Source organism: Engystomops pustulosus, chromosome 7 (assembly GCF_040894005.1).
Source record: "Engystomops pustulosus chromosome 7, aEngPut4.maternal, whole genome shotgun sequence".
Lineage (NCBI taxonomy): Eukaryota > Metazoa > Chordata > Amphibia > Anura > Leptodactylidae > Engystomops > Engystomops pustulosus.
The window spans coordinates 84,480,271-84,498,473 of NC_092417.1; the positions used below are offsets into that span (position 1 = coordinate 84,480,271).

The 18,203-nt window shown below is 42.7% G+C and overlaps 1 protein-coding gene across 6 annotated transcripts in view; it reads left to right on the top strand.

Moving 5' to 3' along the window:
* The window catches only part of N4BP1 (NEDD4 binding protein 1), a 69,243-nt gene that overhangs the window by 36,861 nt on the left and 14,179 nt on the right, over window positions 1–18,203 (top strand). For all 6 annotated transcript variants that reach the window (XM_072117155.1, XM_072117154.1, XM_072117153.1 and 3 more), the window contains 2 exons: window positions 218–525; window positions 14,183–15,588. In XM_072117155.1, coding sequence (XP_071973256.1) covers window positions 268–525; window positions 14,183–15,588 — 1,664 coding nt within the window. In that variant the 5' untranslated portion in view covers window positions 218–267. The remainder of the gene's footprint in view (window positions 1–217; window positions 526–14,182; window positions 15,589–18,203) is intronic.

Below are 18,203 nucleotides of genomic sequence, written 5' to 3' on the forward strand. Positions count from 1 at the left end.
GCAAGTGTGTTCCTTCAGAAAATATATGGTTTGTTGGGGTTTGGTATAATTCTTTATGCTGTAATTTTGGTTTTATTTGTACACCTCAAAATTGTGTAAAATTGCTCTGGCCAATAACGCAACAAAATTTCCAGAAATATCTGGCAGGGAAAGAGTTAAAGGAAGTTTAATCCTGATTCACGTATCTGAGTTTTTGATATTCGTTCTCTTTTTCCAGATCCACAGTGTCCAGCATGACCACCATTCCTGACTCATCATAAATACGGGATGGCTAGCGTGGCTGGACAAAGCAGGGTAGAAGATGAGACCCTTGGTACAGATGTGGTGGATGAATTCACGGCCCCCGGAGAAAAAGGAACCTTATTGGAACAAAGCCGTGCCCGGGTGCAGGTGTTGTTCCCAGTCATGTTCACAGTTTTGGGCTGTTTGGAGACCTTAAGCTATGAGGATGGACAAAATGGAAAGAAACCAGAACGTATCTGGCTGCAACTTAAAGGCAAAAGATCATCTGTACTCAAAGCGAAGGTACAGTGCAGACAAACTAAAAGTGTATCTTTTGAAAGCACAGTGTTAGGGTTCATTCACTCGCGGTACGCCTGCCATGTGCTGGAGAGGAGGAGGTGACCTCTCCGTAGGAAACAGTGGGCACACGGCCACACACTGGGGGAAAAAATAGAGCATGCTCTATCTTTTCCCAGTGTACGACATGGAACAGTGTCACACATGTGTGGCACTGTACCACCGCCGGGCGGCCATTGCTGTCTTTGGGGATGTATATGCGGCTGCATATACGTTCCCCCAGACGGCTGTGTGAATGTACCCTTAAAAAACATTTACCATCAGATTGACTAATGGTAGACCAGTCCTATTAACATTCTTCTTAGTTTTTCTTTTAAGAACTTCTTTTATTATAATCCATTACTACATAATTTCAACGCTTTATGAGTTTTAAAAATTATTCAAGGTAATCCTCCGGGTTACGTCCTCAGAGCACCTCTGAACGCCTCAGTTTATAATTCACTCCCCCACACTGCTTCAGTCCTGTCTGGTCCAGCCATTTGAGATTGCAGAAAGCCGGTGACTTCATATATATATATGTATAGATATATGTTTTTTTTTGTTTTTTTTTTTTGGCAAAATTGCACATTTCAGGATATTAATCAAATAAGTTCATAGAAGAAGAAATCCTAAGGAGCATGTGAGTACAACTAGTATACCACCGTTCAATCTGATGGTCTATGTCTTTTAAAGTGAACCAAGACACACATTTTCACCTAATGACACGTTCCCATAGCCTTTTAATGCTAATTCCAAATAGTATGGATACATTCTTTATCATTATGTCCTCTTTCCTAGCTCTCTCCCTTCCTCCTCTTCTGCCCCCTACCCTCATGCAGCCATTGACCTAAGCAAATCTGCTAGCTCATGTCTGCAGGAGGAAGATCTAGCAGAGTGGAGATATTGATGAGGACTTTAAAAAAAAAAAAAAAAGATTATGTACAGTACTTGCCTCTCTCCCTGGTTCTGACGCCCATCGTCTACCTGCGCACTATTGCACTGAAACTCCTGCTGAACTCTATCCATGTATTTTCAAATGTCTTGGGGTTCTGCTTCTGCTCATAGCTCCGTGCCTGCTTCCAGAGTCCTCAGTCATGTCTGACAGAGCCTGACAGATTTGTTGCTAGCAATATACTGTGTTTATATTACACATATTTTAAGGAGTTTTTTTAGATTTTTTTTAAAAATTTTTTACATATCTGACTGCAAGATCAATTCCCCCATGATGATTTCATGTCCTGTTAGTGCCTGCACATTGTACAAGGAGGGTTATTTCTGCTGTTAGACTCTGGGAAAAGTTTGCAGAGTAATCATAATTTCAGAAATTTTTGATATTGTGTGAGTGGGAATAGTTTTGATCATTTTTCTAATAAACTTTATTTAGAAATTCTGCTAAGTGTATAAAGAAACGGGCTGCCAAGTTACAATGTTGCTATGTCTAATCTGTCTTCCAGACTGAAGACAGGTCTCTCTCTCCTCTTCTGTTTGTTACACAGCTATGAGTTTTTACCCTTTCTTTACTCTCCCCAGCTGTAGTATGCTATGAGAAATATTTTCAAAGTTCAAGCTGAAAGTGAAGTGTTTAATCCTTCCATCACAGAGCTGTTTAACCAATCACAGGAAGATTGTGTTAATGGAGGCCTAATGAGCTCACATCCACTGTACAGGCTGGTTTATTAATGAAGCATATTAGCCCCTTCACAACCAGACTCTTCCTTGTTTTTGCATTTTAATTTTTCTCTCCCCACCAAAAATCCATAACTTTTTAATTTTCTATATAAAGAGTAGGGTGAGGGCTTGTTTTCTGCGTAACAAATTACACTTCATAGTGGCTGTATTTAAAGGGGTATTCCAGGAATCAGCATAATTCATATACAAGTGGGCACTCAAAATATAAGCTAATGTGTAATTAGTTGTTATTTAAAATTTTGCTCCCCTTAGCAGAAAATGCTGATGACATAGACTGTAATGAAGAATTAAAATGCTACTGGCCCTTTAATCAGTCCGTTAATTTAATCCGCGCAGTCCGTTGCAGGAAGAAGATGGCTGCTGGTCACATGTCCACATCACATGTCATGTACCTGTCTTGGCAGGGTCATGTGATCACCACTACATTTGGCTGTAGTCGGTTGGTTGCAGTGCATCCAGTATGGCCAGTGGTGTGGTGATGGCAGTTACACATCATTACTATGGTAACAGAGCAAGAAAACCTGTTACATCATCACTGGGAGAAGAGCATAGGAGGGAGGAGGAGTTACTGAGAACTAAAGGATCATGGAACTTGTAGTTTCCAGTGGCGGCCATCTTAGTGATAACTCCACCTACTTTAGAGAGGCCATAAATTTAGTAAATCATAAAATCAAACTATTTAAGCTCAGTTTTGTGACTAATGACATTGAGTATTGTTGTATTCATTTATTTATATCATCATGGGATTTTGTGTCAGACGTTCATATTCCCGGAATGCCCCTTTTAAGATTGCATGCTGTGTTAGTGGGAAAAAAATTCCATATGCAGTGAAATTTGCGTAGTTTTCTTGGAGGCCTGGATTTTACGGCTTTCACTGTGCGCCCCAAATGACAGGTCTCCTTCTTTGACTTGGTATGATCACGGGGAAATTAGATTTATGTTCTAATGTTCTCATACGTTTAAAAAAAAATTAAAACCCCCTGTAAAAAAAAAAAAAAAAATGTAATTCTTCATTATGCCATCTTCTGGTGCTAATTACTTCTTCATGCTTCAGTGTACCGAGCTGTGTGATGACGTTTTCAATCCTACCATTTTGAGGACTGCCTTTTGATAACTTTTTTTTATTTTTTATGTTGTATGTAAATAACGGTTATTATATTTTGATTGGACATTTTGAGCCACATGGATACCTAACATATTTATGATGTTTACTGTTTATTTATATTTATATCCGGTCTAGGGCAAGGGGGGTGATTTGAATTTTTAGGTTTTTAAGACACCCCACTTCGGTGCTTTAACCCTAGGTTGTCTGATCCTACCATATACTGCACTGGCACATTGTAAGATATATGTCCAGAAATCATGCAGCCTCGGGTCTTAGATACACCGAGGCTCTCATGGAGACGGATCATTGCTTCCCGATGACATCGCGAGGAGCGACGATCAAAGCCAAGATGCCCAAGCTTTTTGCTGCTGGCGGCAATCACGGGTGTTTGCTGCAATATGCAACAAACACCTACCAGGTATGGAGAGGGCTCAGCCAATGGGAGCTTCAAAAACTGCATTCACTTTTTTCTGTAACTCCTAACCCAGTGGTCATATAAAATAGAAAAGCGTCAGATTCTGGCTTCTCAAAATAACCTCACTGACCAGACTCTGATTGTTTTGGGCAAACTTGGGCAACCCCTTTAAATCCCCACTTTTCATTTTTTTTTATTACAAAACTATAAGGTAGATGCTGATGATTCCTTATAAAGGTGAATAATCAGGGCAGAGCCACTGCTGACATGGAATTTTAGTGAAATTTCCCATTTTGTGTTTGCTGAACTTTTACAACCAGGTCAGTAGGCTTACATTCTTCTGGGACCTATATTCACTGGTTACAAACAAATTTGTCACCTCACTGTGATGTGCAGTTAAAATATTTAACGGAAACCTACCACTTCATTTGTGGTAGATTAACCATTAGCGCTGGGTAGATCCCAGCAGCATGATTAGGACTATGTATTAGATGTACACCTTTAGATTACTTAAAAAGCAAATGAATATTTATGTAAATGGAGAGCAAGTGTTATGGAGGGGGTGTCATCAGTGTCCTTTCAAGGGCTCTGACTATTACACAGTCCCTCCCTCTTTCAGAGCACTTCTTCACCACCTCCCTCTACCTGAAGTTTTTCAACAGATACTGTGAGGGGGATGTGAAGAAGTGCTTTGGGGGAGCACTTGCTCTTCCTTTACTTAAACACAAAGTTAGCCTAAGTAATCAAAAGCGGCAGTGTTTCTAATAAACATACAGGGCGTTCATCTGCATTGGTATGATATAAGCACTGCCCTTCCACCATGCTGGATACATCACAAAGTATCGACCTCCTGAAGCATCCAGCTGCATTGGTGTTAATGGGGTATTCCGGGAATATGAAAGTCTTACACAAAAACCCATGATGATATAAATAAATGAATACAACAATACTCAATGTCATTAGTCACAAAACGGAGCTTAAATAGTTTGATTTTATGATTTACTAAATTTATGGCCTCTCTAAAGTAGGTGGAGTTATCACTAAGATGGCCGCCACTGGAAACTACAAGTTCCATGATCCTTTAGTTCTCAGTAACTCCTCCTCCCTCCTATGCTCTTCTCCCAGTGATGATGTAACAGACTTTCTTGCTCTGTCACCATAGTAATGATGTGTAACTGCCATCACCAGAACACCGGCATACTAGATGCACTGCAACCAACCGACTACAGCCAAACAATGTGGTGATCACATGACCTGCCCAGGGAGGTGCACGACATGTGATGTGGACATGTGACCAGCGGCCATCTTCTGTCCTGTGTCTGCTCCACAACGAACCGCGCGTAGGAAATTAACGGACTGGTTAAAGGGCCAGTAGCATTTTAATTCTTCATTACAGTCTATGTCACCAGCATTTTCTGCAAACGGGAGCAAAATTTTAAATAACAACCAATTACATATTGGCTTATATTTTGAGTCTCCTTTTGTATATGAATTATGCTGATTCCTGGAATACCCCTTTAAATTCTACACTGTCAACCCACTCTGCTGCAGGCTGTGTCCCTGCATGCCCACTTGACAGGGAAGGGGTGCAAATGGAGAGATGATCACAATTTCTGGCGGTTTGCAAGGAATTGTGATTATTTCAGGGCTTGTATAAAACTGGCTTACAAGCCCTGATAAATGTCCCCTATAGTCCTAATCATGCTTTTAGGATCTACCCAGCGGTGTTAATGGCAAATCTGCCATCAGACAAAGTGGTAGATTTCCTTTGAGTTGAGAATCCTACTATAAAATGTCTGCTTCTCAAAGGGAGTCTGAGAGAAGTTCAGAATAGTTATACAACTGGAATGAGAGAAAACACTTTGACTCAAATATTCCATACCACTAAATATACAATATGGTATGCCTTTAACGGTATCTATTTTATTATTGACTCAACTTGAGGTCAGAATGAAGTCAGGTATGTTCAGATCTAGTACTTGTTGTTTAGTAGACCTTAAAGGAAACCTACCACTTGAAGTGGCAGGTTTCAGAAGAAAACACAGAGCACCAGCTCAGGCTGAGCTGGTGCCGGTGCTTATTTTTGTTAGTGTTTTAAACCGCGGTTTAAACTTTTTAAACTGTATCGCCGGCGCAGGGAGGTACGCGCTCGGCGCTTACCATGCGCGCGGCTCTCCTTCACTTCCTATGTAGCCGCGCGCATGGTAAGCGCGGAGCGCGTACCTCCCTGCGCCGGCTATACAGTTTAAAAAGTGTTTTAAACCGCGATACCGCGGTTTAAAACACTAACAAAAATAAGCACCGGCACCAGCTCAGCCTGAGCTGGTGCTCGTGTGTTTTCTTCTGAAACCTGCCGCTTCAAGTGATAGGTTTCCTTTAACAGATACCATTAAAATATAGACCTCCAAAAAATCATATGTACAGGCAGCCCTCTACTTAAGGGGGTATTCCCATTTCAGCAAAGAAATTATATCATTTGTATGATGAAAAGTTATGCAATTTTAAAATATAATTTCTGCATCAATTCCTCACAGTTTTCTATATTTCTGCTTGCTGCCCTTTTATAGATAGCAGCATTGTTTCCAGTGGACAGAAATCTGACCATGATCACACAGGTGCAGGGCTCCTTATATCACACAGCTCTGATTACTATCTGTGATGTAATGAGTTTATAATAAAACTGAATGGAACTAACAATGCTTAAAAGTATATAAAAGTATACCTGGCGCACTCCTACTATGGTTTGCGACTCTCTCTTAGGAGGTCCGCAGCGAGAATGGCCACAAGCTTCCCTCGCTATACACATTGTTATATCACTGTTTTTTTGTAAAAGTTGTATTATGGTTTATAGGTTTGTCCATGGATCTCTTAACTGGTTGATCTCCAATGCCACTAGGTATAGAGTGGAAACGGTGTTCGGCTTGGTTCCCCCGGGAGACCCTAAAGCCGAGTTTCCTTCTACTTTACATCTCATTTACATAGCTCAGAGGCCCCAACACATAGAGAATGGTTAAACTTTTTTCCCTAAATGTGAAGGGCCTTAACTCTGATGCTAAAAAACAACTGGCACTTAAAGAAATTCGTCAGGCTAAGGCAGATATAGTTTTTCTCCAGGAGACGCATTTAACAGCAACAGGTTCCCTTCAATTTGCTAAGCATCGGTTCCCAGTAGCTTATATGGCGCATGCTCCCACAAAGAAAAAAGCTGGGGTTGCTATATTGATTTCCAGTCACTGCCCCTTTCAAGTAATTGAGAGCGTAATCGACCCCCAGGGGCACTTCATTATATTGAGAGGTACCATTTATGATTTTAATGTCACCCTATGCAATATATATGCCCCTAATAACCGCCAAATTGCCTTTATTTCAAGAATTCTCTCTAAACTGCTGTCTACCCGCACTGAAGTGCTCTTGATAGGGGGCGACTTTAACACTATTTTTTGGACCGTATGACCCTCTCTGGGCGCCCACCACCACAAGGGGTGAAATCACTCGTGCTACGCTTTCGACAACTGATACGCAGGCACTCTCTGTAAGACTTGTGGCGAGTGAAGAACCCTGCGGCAAAAGAATTTTACTTTTTATTCACAACCCCACGAACGGTCCTGATTAACTACTTTAAAGAGAACACCCCAATGGCACCTTCAGTACCGATCCTGTGGGAGGCCCATAAGACAGTCTTTCGGGGGGGGGAAGCGGTTTCATTAGCTTCTAAATTAAAGAAGGACAGACTTCTCAATTATTTTAAATTTAAAAGGCAATTACCCCAGACAGAAAGGGACTATGCTTCCCAACCAACACACCCCCTACTCCGGAGAATCCTGGTACTCCGCTCTAGAATAAGAGAAATAGATTTACTGGACGTTGAACGCATGGTTAAATTTTCTAAACGCAGATTCTATGAATTTGGGAACAGGGCACACACCATGCTTGCAAATCAGCTGCGCAACAAAACAGCTAACCAAACACCATGTAATATTAAAGATAAAAATGGCACCCTACACCACCACCCAACCAAAATTGCCGAGCTCTTTCACTCTTACTACTCCACTCTCTATTCTTTGCCGTCAAAACTCCCTTCTACCCCCACGGAACGAGAGGCAAAACTAGATCAATATCTTTCTCAATGCTTCCTTCCCCAGACTATCCAAAGAAGCCCTGAGTCAGTTAAATAAGGAGATTACTCCGGAGGAGGTGAAAGAAGTCGTAAAGGATTTACCGGGAAACAAAGCCCCGGGCCCCGATGGTTTCTCATATCTCTATTACAAAACCTTCCTGCAACTTTTCCTGCCTCATTTGGTGGAGTTGTTTAACAAATTTCTTAAAGGGGAAGCGATCCCACACACGATGCTAACCTCCCACATAACGGTAATTCCTAAGCCAGGGAAGGACCCCTCAGAATGCACCAGCTAGAGGCCCATTAGCCTACTGAATGCAGATCTTAAGATTTTCACTAAACTTCTTGCCAATAGACTAAGTGACTGGCTCCCACAGCTGGTGCACAAGGACCAGGTCGGGTTTGTCCGATATAGACAGGCGGGAGATAATACTTGTCGTATCATTGATCTGATAGATCTGGTACAGAAAAGCAAATCAGGGGCCCTTTTATTAAGTCTGGATGCCGAAAAGACATTCGACCGTTTAAACTGGCACTACATGTTTAGGACATTAACCCATTTTGGATTCCGTGGACCATTTCTGAATGCCTTGACAAGTTTGTACTCCTCTCCCACAGCACAAATTCGGTTACCACATGCTCACTCGAAACCCCTGGTGATCAATAATGGAACCCGTAAGGGTTGCCCTCTGTCCCCCTTATTGTATGTTTTAAGTATAGAACCCTTAGCAATGCATATTCGTAACAATCCGGACATTAAGGGCATTAAAATAAGAGACAAACAATTTAAAATGGCTTTGTTCGCCGATGACGTCCTCCTTACACTCACCGACCCTCTCATATCATTGCCAAATTTACATGCCGCACTTGAGAAATATAGTGCAATTTCGGGATATAAAATTAATCAGACTAAATCTGAGGTGTTACCAATTAATTTACCCCCCAACTTGCAAAAGTCTCTAAAAGATAGTATTCGCTACAGCTGCCGATTGACCTCTTTAAAATATCCCTTTCCAATATATTCCAATTTCCCTTTCTTGATCCAGGACACGAGGAAACCGCTACACAGCTGGCGTTCATTGAATCTCTCTATGTTAGGGAAAGTAGCAGCTATAAAAATGACGGTTCTCTCTAAATTCCTATACCTGTTTGAGACGTTACCAGTGAGAGTCCCAATGCAAACCCTGAGACTCATCCAATCGATGTTCTTAGATTTTGTATGGAACTCCAAAAGACATAGAATTCCAAAGACAGTCTTGACGGCACCCAAAACAAAGTGGGGACTGGGACTACCTGACATCACAATGTACTACTATGCTGCACACTTGAGACATATGGTGTCTTGGACTTCCCTGGCAGCCTTCAATATATGGACGGAAATAGAGAAGCTGTGGCTGGCCCCCACTCACCCAGCTCCATTGATTTGGGAACCACCTGTTGAGATGCCTGCACGTGCTCTCCTCGGCCCCATGGCTTTTACTAGGGAGATATGACGAGAGTGCCGTATTCGGTACTCCCTGGCTACTCTACAGTCCCCTCTAACCCCATTTCTTTACACACCAGGTCCACCTAATAGTCTTAATTCTGAATTTGTAAGCTTCTGGAGGCCAATGCAAATCTTCCAAATTATGGATCTAGTAAACCCAACAACCAGAAATCCCCTGAAGCTATCAGACCTTAATAATGCGTCTGATCAGTTTGCCCCTGCGCCTAGTACATATCCACAGATCTATCAATATAGCTTGTCAGTTCTGAATTCCCCAGCAATACCGGACCTCACAGAGTTTGAGCGTCTATGCCTCAGAGGCTCTGCCTCCAAGGGACTTATTTCAGACTTGTATCATACCCAGACTCTTATACTCATAAATATACGACCAAGTGGGAGGACTGGCTGGGCAAGATGCTCACTTTATCGGATTGGAAGATGATATGGGACAGGGCTCCGAAAGGTTCCCTTTCCACTATGTATAAAGAGAACCAGTATAAAATTTTAATGCATTGGTACCATACCCCTGCGCTTCTGCATAATATGAACCCTGATATCCCAGATATCTGTTGGAGATGCGATGCACCAAGGCCCACTTTATACCATGTTTTTTGGGAATGTCCGAGGATACAACCTTTCTGGGCGATGGTCCGAGACGTAATAGAAGGAGTAATGGGGGTGAATCTGACAACTGACCCGACTACGTTTTTGCTGGGGCTCGCACCCCCTGACATGGGGAAATTACAAACAAAATTACTCCTTCATATTTTATGTGCTGCAAAGACCCTGATCTCCCTGAACTGGAGACAACCCACACCACCCTCTAGGTTAGATTTTTACTCTCGTATCAGACACATCCGCATGCTGGAACACATGACGGCGTCAATTCACGAAGAAGTAGAACAATTTCTTAGAATTTGGACCCCTTGGGATATGAACGGAGACAATTTGCCTACATCTTAAGTGTTAGATCTCTTATTGATTTATATCTGGGGCTCAAACCCCTAATCATTGTAAGGTGACTTTCAAATTAAATTAGTCTGTGTCCAGCGCTGGAATGTGACTAACTTGAATGAAAAGACAAGACCTGCCCTTGCAGGAAGTTAGCAACAAGACTGATAAGTTTATTGAGGGACGGACATTTATAGAAAACCATAAGGCACTTTACATAAGGCGTGTAATTAGAAAAGCGGCAACTATAATTGGGTGTTCTCACCCAGGAAATGTAACACTATTGGATGTAAGTACACAAAGGAGTCTAATACTATTGGCTACATGCAAATACTGAAACTTCCCAGGTGCTCGCCTGGATACCTTCCACTAGGTGCTGCTAGTGAGCACTAAGTCTTTGTGTTCTTAGGGAAACACCCAAACTTAGTTATCACTACACAAAGTTATATGAAATGGATACTAAATCTTTAAAATGTCCGACAATACGTAAGATGGCGTCTGAGTCCAGTGTAATATCTTTAACAGATCCTAACTCTTGGCATTACCCTTTTTTCTTTATATAAGAGATCCATGGTTATGTTTTGTTCTGTTTTTCTTTATCACTCTATTATGTTAACGTTTGGGCCCTATGTCCCTTAATCTTTTCAAATTAAGAACCGTATTACAGGAAGTATTACATCGGATGGAATCACAAATGTACTATGGACATTTCATGCGTTGGACCTTGTTCTTTATTGTCTCATCTGGAACGAAGTCATTTGCCTTATGTTTTATTCTCGGTACTAAGTTTTGAGGTCCTGCGTGATCTCTCCATCCTTGCTTTTATAGATTTATGGTATATGCTTATACCGCTTCTGTAATGCTGTAATAATTGATTTTGCTGGATCCATATAATCCTCTTTGTTTTTGAAGAAAAAAAAAAAAAAGTAAGTTGAAAAAAAAAAAGTATACCTGGCTCCCTGCCAGCAAAGATAATCAAGAGGGGGCATTTGTGCAAGGCTGCGAGTTCCTGCGTTATTACTGCTCTCTCCTCCCCTACCCTCATGCAGACGTTAGCTGACCCCCAATGTTGCATGGAATTCCCTGCCTGCTCTTGTCTGCGTGAGGGGAGGGGGAGAACTACGAGAGCAGTGATGATACCGGTTCTCCGCAGATTTGCATAAACACACCCATGACTCGATCCTCCTTGCTGGGGTGGAGATGATTATACTTTTATTTATTTTTTAAAACGGAATGGCACGAAGAATGTTTGTTTATTTTAATAGAAGATTGATAATTAGTATTACACAGCCTATGGGAAAATGTCATTAGATCAAAATGCAAAATCTTTAACACTGGTTTGCTTTAAGAAAAAGTTTAGAGCTTTTGTATAGTTGCTCACGTTAAGTGTTTATAAAAGTAAAAAATTGAAAACCTAATTGATCACAAAAGCAACTGGGTAAACATTGTATTGCCGTTCTGGGACATTTACGATGTAATTGTAAAAAAAAAATTGTAATGAATGACTTTACATTTATTTCAACGTAGTCTTTACTGAGGTACAATGTCTGGTGATGACTGGAAAGCCCTGGTGAGGAGATAAGAGGAAGTATTGTGGGGTCTCTGCCATACAGGAAGTTGTCATGTAGTTTTGTGGTTGGATAGAGAGAAGTTTGTGGAAACCAGTACGGCACAGGGAAAGTCCATGCATCCCGATTTTCTGAGAAATGACCTGATTGTAACTCTTTGTTCATTATTTTTCTTCTCAAGCTCCCAATTTACCGTATATACTCGTGTATAAGCTGTAATTGTCAAAACAAAAAAAGGTGCTGAGAAAACTCAACACGGCTTATCCATTACTGGTGCAAGGCTGCTGCATGGGGGGAGGGACTGCGCCACGGGGCATAACATGCCTGGGGGAGGGACTGCGCCACGGGGCATAACATGCCTGGGGGAGGGACTGCGCCACGGGGCATAACATGCCTGGGGGAGGGACTGCGCCACGGGGCATAACATGCCTGGGGGAGGGACTGCGCCACGGGGCATAACATGCCTGGGGGAGGGACTGCGCCACGGGGCATAACATGCCTGGGGGAGGGACTGCGCCACGGGGCATAACATGCCTGGGGGAGGGACTGCGCCACGGGGCATAACATGCCTGGGGGAGGGACTGCGCCACGGGGCATAACATGCCTGGGGGAGGGACTGCGCCACGGGGCATAACATGCCTGGGGGAGGGACTGCGCCACGGGGCATAACATGCCTGGGGGAGGGACTGCGCCACGGGGCATAACATGCCTGGGGGAGGGACTGCGCCACGGGGCATAACATGACTGGGGGAGGGACTGCGCCACGGGGCATAACATGACTGGGGGAGGGACTGCGCCACGGGGCATAACATGACTGGGGGAGGGACTGCGCCACGGGGCATAACATGACTGGGGGAGGGACTGCGCCACGGGGCATAACATGCCTGTAATACAGAACAAAATGCTAATGAGCGCTGGTGCCGCTTTGCTTGAGACACAGATGGCCTGGCGCTTCCTTGGTTTCTAACTATGCACGCCTACTGCATGCTACAATATCCACCTCTTTATTCACTCCTATGCCGGCCACGACTATGCCGGACGTGCACACCGCACGCTGTTCAATATTGTATACCCTAATTTAATATGCCAAACTTTGAGACCCCTGATGATAATGGCAAAAAGAAACGCGTCGGGTCCTAGGGTTATCTAGTAGTGAGGCAGTGTCTAGCTACTTCTAGCTGCAATGAGTCTAGGCAGAATATATACAGCTCAGTTAGCCTAGAAGCTGCAATACAAACTGAGAATTATCAGCCGGACAGATCAGAATTTTGGTCAATAAAATTGGTAGCTAGTAGTAAACCTGACAACTACTCCTTGGCAACAAAGAGATTGCTAATAGTAGTGATTGCACTGCCTCACTATAAATAACAGGGTTGTGAGCCAATCCATAATCACATCCCAGTTATCGGTTGTTACCTATCCCCTGCTGACCATTACTAATAAAGTGCAGTACATACACATATGCACGCACTTCAGCAGTGGAACAGAGAAACTAGTCAATGTGCACTCAGAGCTCTGTCTCATTATTTTTAATTTTTCTAAAAATAAAGGTTACGTTTTATTTTTTGACATTATACCTCCAATTACAGTGAATTCAAGTGAATCAAGGAGCTATTATTTTTCTACATCGCGAGTTTATTCAGTGAAATTTATTCACTCCTACCCTTCTGCGCGAGAAGTGGGTTAAATCACCGCCTGATGTGACTGCTTAACAGCTAAGAGGACCGTGTACGCAGGCAGAAGGGTAAGAGTGAATTAATGGGTGTATATAATAGAACGCAGTAGGAGTGCATAAGTAGAAACCAAAGAAGCGCCGTGCCATCTGTTTCTTAAACATATGAGCAACCGGCGCTCATTAGCATATTTTACAAAGTTCCGGATTAAAGAAAAAGGCCAACATTCAACATGTAAGTATATTTTGTTTAAATCCTGACTACCCAAGTGGTAGTTTTCCTCTAAAGCACAGTCTGAAATGAAACTGAATGCTTACATAAAGGGTGACCAAATGCTAGATAGATCCTAGTACTTGGACTCTGCTGAACACTGCAATTGGGGAATTAAACGTTGATTTTTATCATGTATATGCTAATAAAGAATATATATTCTATAAAGAACATTGGTATAATGTATATTCTAATAAAGCCTCATGTCCTATAAGTAACCTATGTCCTGCATTGTAGACAACTTAGATGTATACAGTACCCTGGACTGGTTTTTAACACCTCCATCTTCTTGTGCCACATTTTCTTTGTCTCAGGGTCTGACTTTTTTTTTTTTTTTTTTTCTCTTACAGGAGTTTATTAAAGGACTTTGTGAACCTGAGATGGAGATAAATGAAAGCTACCCCAAGGAGATGCACTGCATATTTGCTGGTGCTCAGAGCTTATTTCTTAACAATCTGATTATAGACACATGTGCTCAAGTTACCATGGTGGAAATCGGGGTACTTAATATTAAAGGGGGGACAGAACCTGTTGTCATGGCTCAGAGTCATATCCAGCAGTTTGTAAGACTTTTTAGAAATAATGAAAGCTCACCCCATGGCCGAGAACCAGAGGTAAAACGAAGATTTAAAGAATTTGTGGAAGCCAATGCTGATAAATATTCAATGGACTTATTCTTGTTGCCTAGTGCTTTAAAGGAGGAACTGCTAAATCTCATGGCAGATAACCAGTATTGTTCATCTCCTAATGATACAGATCTTGAGATTGCCTTAGTAAATACCAATGCTAAAGACAAGGCCCATAATGGTCCATGCACTGACCAGTTAAGAAGAAATACACGGACCCCTGTGACAGAGCTGACCAACCAGCTAGATACTGTGTTTTCTGGTGTTCCTGAAAATCAGCCAAACTCTACACTACTGCCACTTTCCCAACAGGATAGATCAACCACATCTGCTAAGAGACGAATCTCAGATAATGAAGAAAGATGCCTGAAGAAACCTTTCTCCTTGGAGTGCATCCAAGTAGATGGCCCGATCCCCAGAGCCGCAGGAACGCCCGATATTCCCATTATCGACTTGATATCTGACTCTGGTGAAGACTCGTTAATTATTGTAGAAGAAGATAACACTGTAAGCGCTGAGATGGAACACAAAATTCTTGTAAACTTTTTTCGGACTATGGGATATGCTAAGGAAGTTGTTGAAAAGGTTATCCGTGATTTGGGGCAATTTGAGGAACCCTTGAAACTCCTTGAAGAAATAGAAAAAGAGAGTAATAAGGATCTGAAAGGCCAGAGTCTGTCTGACAGTAACACCTGCAGTCAGCAAAATGTTAAGGATGTGAATGTTTTTAAAAAGGTGTGTCCATCACAGCAAGAGGAGAATGTAGATCCCCTAGAAAAGGAAAAGATGTTGCCAAAAGATTTTAGTTTTGTTGCAAGAGGTGCTTCTAGTCCTCCGAGGAATAAACAGATGGTCACCCTTGAAGGACCGGGACCTTCCAATTTGCATTCCACCAAGGTTATGAAGCAGATGCCTGTCAAAACCACCAATCCTACATGTACAACAAAATGTGTGCAAAATGAGGTCAAACCATCAGCTTTTGGGAAACTGGACATGCAAAAGCAGTCTGTAACTGGAGTTCATATCTTCCTGAATTCCATTAAAATCCCGTATAGACTAGAGTTAAAAAATGAGCCTGGAAGAGCTGATCTCAGACACATCATTATCGATGGAAGCAATGTCGCTATGAGGTCAGTACCTTGTATAACATTTTTGTTTCTTGCTGTTAGCTGTAGTAAAGTCATAAGACTGGATAAATTACGTTACTATCACTTTAGGACCTATCTAATGCACCATGGCCGAACAATCTTAGGATTCTTCTATCTATCAAGTCAGAGAGATGAGCGTTGTGTTATCTATTCTTAGAAATGATTAGAAAATAAGCACATGCACACACTCAAAACAGCTTTGCCCTGTATAGGCATAGACTCCACAAAACCTCCAATGGTATCCTGTGGTATCTGGTACCAAGAGGTTTGCAGTAGATCCTTTTTAAAACGTCACTAACTTTTCCACAAACTTTGCAAAAATCCATAGTACAAATGAGGTCAAGGAACATTGTAATATATTATCGGGGCATAGTTCTTTCTTCTCCAGTTACATTGGCTCTTATCATCCTCCCTCCTTGCTTCCTGATCTGCCTTTCACTCTGTAATCGCTGCTCATTCTGGCTTGCTATTCGGACTCGCTGATGTGCCAGATTATAAAAAAGCTTTATGGAGAAGGGACGGGAAGTAGTGATTTGGGCATATAAAAATATGTATATTTTTAAATACAGATGGAAATGAGACTTGGTCACCCATATTCTAGAAGGTTGTTCTTCTTTGGACCACTTTGGTGGGTTACTCTGCATACCAGAAATGCTCCACAAGACCTGGTGTTTTGGATATGCGCTCATAGTCTTCTTTCCATCACTTTTTGGCCCTTGTTCTAGTAGCACAGATCCTTTCATATTGTTTCTGCTTTCAACACATCAGCATCACAGACTAGCTCATCATTTGCTGTCTAATAGTTAATCCCAGGTATTGCTTTGATCAGGTTGTGTAGAGCTGTTTTATGTTGGATGTGGTAGTAGAAATACTGTACACCCTCTTAGTAAGGACTGTAATGTATAGCTCATATGGTCAGGTGATATGATTAAACCCCATGAGACACGTGGAAACCGGGTGCTGTGTCCATTCAGCCATGTAATGACTGAAGCCCCAGAGACAATACGCAATTACAAGTGGAAGATTTCATGTGTTCATGAGTGTACATCCTGTGCCATGTATGCTTTCCTTGAACAGCCGTTCGAGGGGGAATACTGCTGTGTGGGATGTGTGAAAATTGCTCATCTGGAAGCCCAGATTCTGGATCTAAGTGAGCAAGTTTCAAGGCTGCAGGCAATTGACAATATGGAGCGAAGTTTGCTGCTCCTGGAGCACAAACTCTCTGGGGAAGATGGGTGTGGGGAGGGAAGTATGGAGGTGCAGAGTGGGAGGGCAGCTAGTTGGGTAACATGTAGAAGGTGGGGTAGAGGGAAGAGTTGTAGGGAGTCTAGTCCTGATCTGGTGAACCCCAATAAGTTTGCCAGGCTGGTGGATGAGGGTATATCCGCTCTGGGGTAGCAATGCTGCAGCAAGACATGGCCTCTAGTAACCAGGGGACTGTCTGCTCCAGTAAGAAGGGTAATGGGAGCACAGACAAGATCAGACAGGTGCTGGTAGTGGGAGATTGAATTATTAGGGGAACACACAGGGCAATTTGTCACAAAGACCGTGCACACCGAACAGTGTGTTGTTTGCCGGGTGCTCGGGTTCAGCATGTTGCGGATCGGGTTGACAGATTACTGGGAGGGGCTGGTGAGGAACCAGCAGTCATGGTCCACATTGGCACTAATGACAAAGTAAGAGGTAGGTGGAAGTTCCTTAAAAAGGATTTCGGGGATTTAGGCCATAAGCTCAGGGCAAGGACCTCAAAGGTAGTTTTCTCTGAAATACTACCTGTACCACGTGCCACACCAGAAAGGCAGTGGGAGATCAAGAAGGTAAATAAGTGGCTCAAAAGTTGGTGTAGGAAGGAGGGTTTTGGGTTCATGGAGAACTGGGCCGACTTTTGTCGGCTACAGGCTCTACAGTAGGGATGGGCTGCACCTCAATGGGGAGGGTGCAGCTGTTTTGGGGGAAAAAATGGCTAGAAGGCTGGAGGAGTGTTTAAACTAGAGACCTGGGGGGAGGGCAACTACACTTGTGCAGGGCAAATACAGTGTAGATTGAGAGCTGGGAAGAGTCATAGTCCATGGGGGAGGAAGGGGGGCTGGAATGAGATTGGGGAATAAGAACAAAAGGAATACGGACAGGGAAAACCATATAAAGTGTACACTCACCGGCCACTTTATTAGGTACACCATGCTAGTAACGGGTTGGACCCCCTTTTGCCTTCAGAACTGCCTCAATTCTTTGTGGCATAGATTCAACAAGGTGCTGGAAGCATTCCTCAGAGATTTTGGTCCATATTGACATGATGGCATCACACAGTTGCTGCAGATTTGTCGGCTGCACATCCATGATGCGAATCTCCCGTTCCACCACATCCCAAAGATGCTCTATTGGATTGAGATCTGGTGACTGTGGAGGCCATTTGAGTACAGTGAACTCATTGTCATGTTCAAGAAACCAGTCTGAGATGATTCCAGCTTTATGACATGGCGCATTATCCTGCTAAAAGTAGCCATCAGATGTTGGGTACATTGTGGTCATAAAGGGATGGACATGGTCAGCAACAATACTCAGGTAGGTTGTGGCGTTGCAACGATGCTCAATTGGTA